We start from the raw sequence: 10,679 nt of genomic DNA on the forward strand, positions 1-10,679 counted from the left end.
TGTATTGATTGATATAATGGGTGTATAGAAATGTAAGTAGTAGCCTCAATGTTTGTAACCTTGGACCCTTGAGTTAATTCTTTTCTTGATTGAGCCCACCTCACCTTTGCCCTATAGGAATGCAGCTTTATCCAGTGCTTTTTTGGAGGCTGGTGCCTGACTTTGGAATAATCACCTTTAGAGAAAAATAAGTTTCTTAAAATGTTAACAGGCCTCCTGGCCAGGAGATGATGTAATTCACCTGAACTTTTGCATATGAAAAGTTTGAAAGCCTGGCTTCGATTAGGACCAGGAACTGCTGTCCTTGCATGACTCTACCCCCTTCCCCCATTATCCTCTATGCACAACTTAAGGTATAAAAACTACTTTGGAAAATAAAGTGCGGGCCTTGTTCACTGAAACTTGGTCTCCCCATGTCGCTCTCTCTTTCAAATTCTGGCTGAGTCTCCATCTGGAGTGCAGAACCCGCCATGCTTGCTAATTATGCCTGGGCTTCTAAGATCCGACCGGGGAGGCCTCAGTGTCTCCTCTCCTTCGGGAGGACGGAAGGACGCCTGCGGCGTACGTAAGTGGTGCAAACTTCTTGTCTTGAAGTTTTATTGGTCTCCCGCGTAAACCAAGCTACTCAGCCTCTTTTCTCCACTGAATTTTCCTACTGAGCTATCCTCATTCTATTACTCTTTACATCTCTAATTAATATCTAATTGAAGCTATTGTATCCTGATCCTCGCCAACGCCATCCCCGCTTCAAATACCCTGGATCAGCCGGGGCTGGACCCCGGCACCCTAGTGCTGTGACCCTCAAATACCTAGAGTAACCTCAGTTCCCCTCAGGCTGAGGCACCCTCAAAATAGTACCCGCAGAGAGACCAAATTTCCTTAACCTCGGCGACCCTGAATACCTCAGCCTGGGAGCTCTTAAAACTCTTCATCCTCAAGACTCCCACTGTCCTGCCTGTCAGAGACCTAAAGCCCCTTAATAAGAAACCTCCAATTTCCTCAGCCTCAAAGATCCCAAGTTCTCTCACCCTGCACATTCTACATCAGCCAAAACATCCCCAGTCTCCTCTGTCTGAGGATCTCAGTTCCTTCAGCCCCCGTATCGCAGAACTCCTCAAGCAGAGCGACTTGTCTCTGAAACGTAGAACCCATGTTATGCCCAGATTTTTCCGAGTTTCCAGGTGGAGATCCTCAAAACACTTCTTGGAGAAATATTCCCTCTCATGCACTGGAACAGAGCCCTGATTTCAGCCTGACCCCAGTCCAGCAGTTATGGGCTTCTAAGTCTCCTCAGGACTCCCTCTGTCATCCACAGACACGTCCCTCCCAGTGCCTTTCCTCAGAGGGCCTGAATTGTAGGGAACCATAGAAACCAAATCTAGTTCACCTTAGGCTGGCCTGTCATAGCTGGTCAGGATCCGTCCCTCTCACCAACACCCTCACTCCGACTTTCCCCACACCTTCCTGCCCTGGACACTCCACCCAAGGAAGACAGACCAGGCTCTGGACAGTGGTCTGGGCCATCTCAGCATCTTCTTCTCCCACAGGCACCTTGGCATTGAGGCAGTCCCATGGCCATGAGCCCAAACAGGTCTCCAGAGAACAGCACTGAGGGAGATGCTGGGAGAACAGAGTGGAAGCCCATGGTGAGAGGCGGAGGTGGCAAAGCTGGGCTCTAAGCCAGCTCTATAGGAAGGACATGGCGCTGGTCCCTGAAGGATCACAAACTGCTTGCCTGGGCAGCTGAGTGAACTTCTCTGTGAATGTACACAGGATGGGAATGCCTGGTCCTGTCTGAGATGGTGGGGAGGAGTGGGACAAAACAGGACACTAGCATCACCAACTGCTCTGTGTCCAGGGAGAGTTAGGAAAATGCTCAGTGTTTGTTCAGTTAAGCAGGACACAGGCAGGAAGGAAAGTCTTCATCCCTGTCTCACAGAGACCATCCAGTAGCTTCAGGCTACTCCCTGCACAAAAGGTGGAGGAGAAGTCAGCTCTAAGGTCTGACATATATTAGTAAGTCACTGATGGAATCTCCTATTTTCCTTAAGCCAAAGATGCTTTCAAAGACATTTCCATATACTTCACCAAGGAAGAATGGGCAGAGATGGGAGAATGGGAAAAAATCCGATATAGGAATGTGAAAAGGAATTACGAAGCGCTGATTGCTATAGGTAACACGAAGTGCTGGGTGCCTGTGAGCCTGGGAAACATGAAACAGGTCTTCACCCTTAGTGTTTACTTGGCCCTCTCTTAGGTGGCTTCTTCTGCTCACAGTCCCTTTTGTGTGGAGACTAACCTGGAGGGAATTTTTATTGTTTTGTACCAAAGTGGGGTTGACCCTGTCAGTGCAGAGCTCACATCTTGCCTTGTTCTACATTCTTCCAGCCCATCCTACTGATTTCCCTGACTTTGTGACACTTTCCGTCGCTTCTGTGCTTTGTGCCTCCTTCTTAGAACATATATTTTGCTTCTTTCCAGGTTTTCAGAGCCACTCAACCAGGTTTCATGCATCACCGCAGGCAGGTCCTCAAACCCCAGGTAGATGACACTGAGGATTCTGATGAAGAATGGACACCAAGGCAACAAGGTGAGGGGCCAGAAGGATTTAGAGGTGTCTTCAAGAAACCAGCCTGGGCTTAGGTCTCAACTGCATCTCAGTCATTAGCAAAGAAAACATAATTTTCAGCATTCTAAAGTGGTTGTGGCTGAGTATTGACATGAGCCTGAATGAAGGTGAAGGTATAGGTTTTCCAGTGTTTTATGTTTAAAATTTATCATTCTTTGTAAAAAGAATTATTTTTGCGAAACATCCTTAATGAAAGGCAATTAAACATACCCTAGACTATAAATTCACTTAACTCTTGACTATAGGTTTAAAAAACAAAACACAAATAGGATTGTTTTCTTATTTTCCTTTTTGGAATGGTTGTTGTTCATGCATGGAAAGATATTTGAATGTTGATTTTCTACCATGCAACTTTCTGTGCAGGTTGTGTGTGTGTGTGTGTGATTTAAAAGTTTTTCTGCACATAAAATCATGTCCTCTGTGAACAGACATAATTTTACTTCTTTCTTTCCAACTGGAAGCCTTTTGTTTCCTTTTCTAACCTAATGCCCTGGCTAGGACTTCTAATATTATATTTAATAGAAGTATTGAGAATGGGCATCCTTGCCTTTTTCTCTTGATCTTGGAAGTTTTCAGCTTTTCATTGATGACTATGATGTTAGAGATAGACTTTTCATATATGACCTTTATTATATTGCAGTCACTTCCTTCTATTTTTACTTTGTTAAGTATTTTTGTCATGAAAGTCTAGTAAATTTATTAGATACTTTACGGGCATCAGATGAAGCACAGATGAAGTTTCATATTTTTTAAATTTTAATAAAATTATATTATGCTCCCAGTGGAAGCATAGGAGTTGATGATACAGAAATCACTTTCCATTCCTCCTTTGGTAATCCTTGTCCTTGTCACTCTCTGGCTCAGAATTTTGTGTCCTTAATTAGAATGCCCAGAGTTTGGAAACATTTACCAACCAAAACACTGATTCTCATCATTTTTTAGGTAAACCTTCTGGGATGGCCTTCAGAGGGGAGCCCAGTAAACACCAGAAGGTGAGTGTCTCCCAAATCCTGTTGACAAAAGAATCCTCCTCACGGATCCAGTCACAGGTGAGAATAGGAGGAAACACAGAGATCCTGGAGACTGCTGCCTTCCTGTCCTGAATCTTTAGCACAATGTCTGATATCATTACCGTCTTTATAGTTAGTAAGAACAGCAAATATAGTAGGCTGTTCTATTGTTACATTATTTTCACAATATTTCAGACTTTAAGCATTTTATGTGAATAAACTTACTTAAACCTTAAAACAATCCTACAGTACCTATAAGTAGGTATATAGCTATCACCATTATAGATCAAGAAACTGAGGTAAAAAAATGTTTGATTATATTCGTGGGATCACAGTATCACTGGTGGTACAATCTAATGCAAAGCCCCCTCTCTAAACCCCTTACAAAGTCGTTAGAACTGCCATAGTTCTATAAAGTTTCTTCATACATCTTTATATCATTCATCTGAGAGATGTTTTCAAACTCAGTTCTTTTGTGCTGTGCTAGTGAGGGATATCTGACTAAGGGAAGCTTAAGGACATGTTGGACAGTTTGTAGAGTGGACGGTCCAAGATGAAGAAGCTGAAGGACATGTTGGACAGTTTGTAGAGTGGACGGTCCAGGATGAAGAAGGTGACATGATCCCTACCTCAGAGACTCCTACTCCAATAAGAGGAAGTAACTTGCAGCTCTGACAAGCTTCAGGTTTATGACTCAAAAACAACAAATAAGAAAATAACTGAAGGGCTTCACATAGGTTACCAGCTTTTGAGTAGAAACTCATCATCTGGACATGATTTCAAATGCTCATTCTTGTAGGAGGAAGTAACAAGTCCTTCCTCTGAGCTCCGATTAGACAACTCTCCTGTTTGGAATCATTTGTTTAGCCTGCCCCTGTTTTGTGAGCTTTGAGAGCGTAGCCCATACCTGTTAATTCTCAGATGTCCAGGCCCAGCTCAAAGCCCCTAAGGGCCCTCTGAATGTTTTGTGAATGAGTGACTCCACATATAAACATTCATCTAGGAATAAGAAGGTCAAGAAATACTGAGGATAGCATTTGTGAGCTAGACTTCAAATATAGAAGCAGTCAAGGGGATATATTGATGGCAGGGATGTACACTCACATTCATACTGTATTAAAGAGCTCACACAATGATTTGTTGAATGTTATTAAACTTCATGTCCACTATAACATTAAGAATCAGCATGTATACCAATTTATAGATCAGGAAACTGAGGAGAACCCACTAGTCGTACAGCCTTCTTCAAGGAGAATTGATGAGGCCAGCTACTTTAACTCCAAACATTGTCTCTAGGACACGGCAACCTGCAACTTCCAGCTCATTTTCTTTATTGTCTGAATGTGTTTCTGCAGATCATCTTTTCTCTTCTCAATCTCACTGGTTTGTCACCTTATTTTCCAGATGTGTTTTGTCCCCTCTGTAATTTTCCATACTTCCTCGTCCATCAAAGGTCCACTAATTAGTAGAAAACCTCACAGATTTCTCTATGAGCCCTTGCCCTCTTCTTTCCCTGACCTCAAGCTATTCTCCCTGCGTTGCTGTCACTTTTATGCAGAAAGTGAAGGGAAAGAATCTTAAGATATGAATTCTAGTTTTGATTCACTACCCACTTAGCTCCTTTTTTTACACTCCAGTGTTCAGAGCCCCCCTCCACCAGGTATTTCCAAGAATTGTCGAAGTATTAACTAAAGTCATGCATGTAAAAACACTTCACACAGTCCTAAAGATCTAAAGAAATACATGTTGTCTTTTACTCACATGGAAGAGGTTGTCCAGGGGACCATTAAATAAGGTATCTAGTTTGAAGAAATTGCCGGGAGCAGCAAAATTTCTGAAGAAAAGTGGCTCCAAACAGGCTCAGAAACCAGTGCCCCCTCCCAGAGAAGCGAGGACCCCTGGAAAGCACCCCAGACACAAAGTCGGTAAGATAAAGTTTGTGGAGTTCCTCTAATTAGTTCCTCTAATCCCTGTAGAAAAGCTAATAAGTATGGCCTAGGTGTGGGGTGTGGACTTTGGGTAGGCGTGGGTTTAAGCTGGACTGATCTGAGGCATAAAGTTAGCACTGGGGCCTTGGGAAAATCTTATACATTTTCTGAGGTCCTGATTGCTCATCTGTAAAGTGAAGATACAGATACATAACTCATATGGTGTTTGGAAGCATTACATGAAATGCAAAAGTGCTGACACCTACAAGAAGTTCAATAAATCCAGCTGTGATGATAGGGACCACACTTTGTTAGTATTTATACACAGACCTCTGCTCAATGCTTTACGTGTCATGCCCTTCACATATATTTTCTAAGTAGATGTGTCAGTGAACTATTTCCTAGGTAAGAAGGTTGGGAAGTTAAACCTACTAACTGGAAGTGCAGGAAGCTAACACTGAACTGGGCATCTGTGGTCAGTGTGGAGCCTCAGTCTCCTGAACCAGTAGTTAAAGGGGGAAGAAACAAAGTATAGAGAAGGGACTTCCTGGTGGTTAAGTGGTTATGACTCCACACTTCCACTGCAGGAGGTGTGGGTTCCATTCCTGGTCAGGGAACTAAGATCCCACAAACCATGCAGCATGGCCAATAAATAATGTATCATTAAAACATAAAAATACAAAAGTAAAAGTTTCAAAAATAAATGTGAAAAAGTTTTAACAAACTGTATAGATGGACAAGTAGGAGATCTCACCCTTTCTGATAAAACAGGGACTAATTCTCCAGACCCCACCAGCCTTGCTTAGCTTCTGTTCTCCATGTTAGAACTCAGAAGAAAGGAGACCGAAGTGAAGAGGTACAGTGTACGAGAAAGAAAGGGCCATGTGTACCAAGAGGCCAGCGAGCCCCAGGATGACGACTACCTGTGTGAGTGACCCTGCTGGCCCACTCATGGAGAAGGGGTTATGAGACCTTGGTACAATAACCTCACCTCACCATTTGGTCCCTCAAACATCCCCTTCCTCTAGGACTTAGGGTACAGGATCAAGGCCAAAGGCCGTCAGTTCCCCAGCTCTTTCTGAAGGTCTTTACAACCAGCAACATCACTATACCTCCCCTCATCCCTGTTGCTCTCACCTCCAGATTGTGAGGAATGTCAGAACTTCTTCATCGACAGCTGTGCTGCCCATGGGCCCCCAACCTTTGTAAAGGACTCTGCAGTGGAAAGGGGGCATGCCAACCGCTCAGCCCTCACTCTGCCCCCTGGGTTAAGTATCAGGCCATCGGGCATCCCTAAGGCTGGGCTTGGAGTGTGGAATGAGGCATCCGATCTGCCACTGGGCCTGCATTTTGGCCCCTACGAGGGTCAGATCATATACAACGAAGAGGACTCCCACAGTGGATACTGCTGGATGGTGAGAAATAGCCCTCTTTCCCTGTCCTCTGGCTCTAATTGTTTGTGTGTTGTGGGGGTGTACTTCATGTCTACATGCAAGGACACGGATGGTGATGACATGGTCGGCAATGACACAGTCAGCCCTGTGTACTGTGTGCACTGGGCATGAACACAGGACTTCTATCCAAAGGTCAGAGGAAGGTGGGAGGCAGTGGTACAGGCACACAGAAATGACCCTTCACTTGTGGAGCCTGCCGGGGTCCAGCCCCGGTGGATCCAGGGAATTCGAAGCGGGGACGGCGTCGGCGAGGATCAGGAAACAACTGCTTAATTAAACTTTAATTAAGGATATAAAGAGTAATAGAATAAGGATAGCTCAGTGAGGAAATTCAGTGGAGAAAAGAGGCTGAAATAAGGATAGCTCAGTGAGGAAATTCAGTGGAGAAAAGAGGCTGAATAATTCAGCCAGAAGGTGAGAGAAAGAACGACATGGGGAGACCAAGTTTCGGTGAACAAGGCCCGCACTTTATTTTCCAAAGTAGTTTTTATACCTTAAGTTATGCATAGAGGAAAATGGGGGAAGGGGTAGAGTCATGCAGCAAGCCAGGCTTTCTTCCTGCAAACTTATCATATGCAAAAGCTTAGGTGATTTGCATCATCTTCTGGCCCGGAGGCCTGTTAACATTTTAAGACCCTTTCTTCAGAAAACTTATTTTTCTCTAAAGGTGATTGGTCAGGAGCCACCCTCCAAAAGCATTAGATAAAGTTGCATTCCTACAGAGCAAAGATGTGGTGGGCTATAACAAGAAAAAGAATTAACTCAAGGGTCCCAGGTTACAAACATTAAAGCTACTACTTACACCAATTATATTAATCAATATACTTCCAGGGACACAGCAGGTAAGGGATATGGAAACTTAGCAGCAAACATGGGCCCAACAAGTGAAAATCCCTTCACCAATACAATTTCTAATGAATCTTTTAACTGCTCAAAGGAATCTGTGTTTAGACAGTTTAGAACATCTCCTGCCTCTCACAGTTGGGAGGCTCTGAGCAATCACATGTGGCCGGAAAAACCTATTCAGGCAGGCTAGAGGATTTCCAAAGGAGTTTGTAGGTTGAAACACTGTCACACCCAGGAATTGTTAACTGGAGCTGTAAGCTAACTCTTTTTTCAGAGAGAGGTAGTGGGGGACAGCCCCCGTAAAGTCAGAGGTGTAGGTGAAAGCACAAAGCAGAAAGTAGGCAGACTCTGGTTTTGGGGGTAGATGCTCGAGAATTTCCAGGGGGACTCCTGAGGCTCGATCCCGCCTTTGCGTATGCCGAGCCTCCTTCCTCATGACCTTTGTCATGAGTGGAGCTCCTCACACTGGCTCCCGGCAGTGATAGAATTCCAGTTGAGCTATTCCAGATCCTGAAAGATGATGCTGTGGAACGTGCTGCACTCAATATGCAATATGCCGACTCCCGGCAGGAGCCCTTGCCTTCAATGTGCCAATAGACTCAGACTTGAAATGATTACTAAGGAGCTTACTGTGTGGTCCGACTGGCAGTTGAATCCATGCAGGCTGAAGAGCACCAATGCCAGCAGGGGGAAAGTTCTTCTATTACTTACTACCAAAAAAATAAAATAAAATAGAGAAGAAAGCTTGTATCTCTTTTCTGACACTCAGGTCACCAAAGGGAGAAACAGCTACGAGTATATGGATGGAAAAGACAGGTCTTTGGCCAACTGGATGAGGTGGGTGCAGTGAGCCTGCAGTTTGTAGATGTCGCTCCTCCCTCAAGCCCACACCCCTTTCCTTCTCAGTCCATCTCCCTCAGTAGCTTTCACATCTTCTTGCCTCTTTTCCCTCCATATCATGCTCTTTCATTTCAAAAGACATTAGAAAGAAAGAAAGAAAAAGATAGCATGTGCCCTCAAAATATGTCTATATGCTCAACAAAACTGAGGCACTTGAACACAACTTGAGGAGTCTAGATTCACCAGGGACACTTTACCTCACTTAATTGACACTTACCAAACACTCTATGTCCCAGTTTAGACAGTGAACTTCATTACTGAAGCAGATCACACAACCCATGTCCTTTTGGAGAACATACTGAAGACAGACATTAACCAATTGATTTTAGGAATAGTAACCTTACTTTTTCTATTTTTGAATAACTGCACAGCACCAGGATAACCTAACATGGGAGACCTTGAGTCCGTGTGGGCAACAACCTCCCCAGGCTCGGTTCCAGTGAGAAGTGGGCCCTGAGGCCTGAGAAGGAATGGGGAGCAGGATGGCCGTGAGCATGGCCATTCTCTGAGGGCCTCTACTTTCATCAGGGCAGGCAGAAAGTGAATAAACTATTACTGTTCTCTGTCTCAAGCTATGTCAGAGCACTCTCCATGTTTCCATGGGAGAGGGTGGGCAAGTGAGTTGGACCCTGGATACATGTCAGGAGATTGGAGAAAAGCCTCTGGAGAGAAGGCAGGCTGGGATGAGTGCTGAGGGGTGCATGCTAGCCTAGGAGCACCAAGTCCTGCAGAATGAAAGAGAACTTAATTTAGAGTTTAGAGGAGCTGGAGGTCACCAGTCTTATGGACAGTCCAGGTGGAGACAAGTCTGGAACTGGGCTCTGGACAATGGCTAATTAGGTAAGGAGAGAAAAGCATTCCAGCCAGGAAGAGGACCGGAAACAGGATCTGGAAATAGGAATTCACACAGCCAGGTCTAAGGTGTGCTTTAAAAGCACTCCTGTGGACCCCTCAGTCTGTAGGGCATAGCCTGCCCTGTGAAAATGTTGGACGTGGCTAGGGCAGGACCCCCGATTTTGAAGAGGCCAAGGACCTTCAAAAAGGGCAGAAAGTGGGAGGAGAAGGCACATAAAGAAAGCCTGCTGCACTGGAGACAAGTTCCACACAGGTGAGAAGGCGATAGGAAGCCAGGGGGAGGTCCTGAGCTACTGCTGCCTAGGATTAGACTGGCAGCAGCATGCTCCCTCCCCAAGTGTGGCACATATAGGCACTATGCAGGACAATTGACATGCTAAGGTGGGCTCTCAGTGTGAAACCCCAGGCATCCTTGGAGAGACAGGGTGTAAGGGTGGTATCCATGTGGGGAGTCCCAGCCTACCTGGCAGTGCAGAAAGGTGAAGAAGGCCCAGAAGTGAGGTGTATGTGTGGGCCCCTATGCCAGTGTGTGCCTGTGAGGGAGGGAACAGGGAGGAAGCAGTGGTAGCAGGCTGTCTGCATGCAGGGAATCTGGGACAGTGAAAGACAAGGATGCCCCTGGGGGCAGTTCAGAGCCTGCTGGTTTTCAGGCTCCAGGGTCTTGGGAATAGCCATCCTACCAAAGACACCCCACTGCCCATGCCAAATGTCTTCTTGTGAATTCCTTCCTTTCTCTGGAGTCTCGTCCTTGGCTGTGGAGGGCGGAGGGGCAAAGGTGTGAGTCTGCACCTGAGAGAGGGTTCTGACGTTGTTTTTGGAGCTGAATCTCTGATGCTGTCATGGGGTTGTAAAAGAGATCTGTACCACGTGACACTCACAGGGACACTGTATGCTAAGTGATTGTCGTGGATATCCCCCAGCCCAACCAATAGCTGGGTTCCATGGACCACAGGCTGTGTAGGCTAGCAAGGATGCCAGAGCTGTAGGCAGAACTACCACAGCCTACCAAAGGCAGCAGAAAGAGAGCCTCGGCAGATACAAAGTCAGTGAGGCCTGG

At 45.4% G+C, this 10,679-nt stretch overlaps 1 protein-coding gene across 1 annotated transcript; it reads left to right on the forward strand.

The window, feature by feature from the left end:
• Window positions 1-1,577: 1,577 nt before the first annotated feature.
• On the forward strand, window positions 1,578-8,717 carry LOC129640242 (histone-lysine N-methyltransferase PRDM7-like). Its single transcript, XM_055565447.1, has 8 exons — window positions 1,578-1,653; window positions 2,058-2,184; window positions 2,490-2,590; window positions 3,572-3,621; window positions 5,408-5,564; window positions 6,393-6,494; window positions 6,711-6,982; window positions 8,637-8,717. The coding sequence occupies exons 1-8, from the start codon at window positions 1,578-1,580 to the stop codon at window positions 8,715-8,717; spliced, it is 966 nt and encodes a 321-aa protein (XP_055421422.1).
• The last annotated feature ends 1,962 nt before the right edge of the window (window positions 8,718-10,679 follow it).

Source organism: Bubalus kerabau, chromosome X, assembly GCF_029407905.1.
Source record: "Bubalus kerabau isolate K-KA32 ecotype Philippines breed swamp buffalo chromosome X, PCC_UOA_SB_1v2, whole genome shotgun sequence".
Lineage (NCBI taxonomy): Eukaryota > Metazoa > Chordata > Mammalia > Artiodactyla > Bovidae > Bubalus > Bubalus kerabau.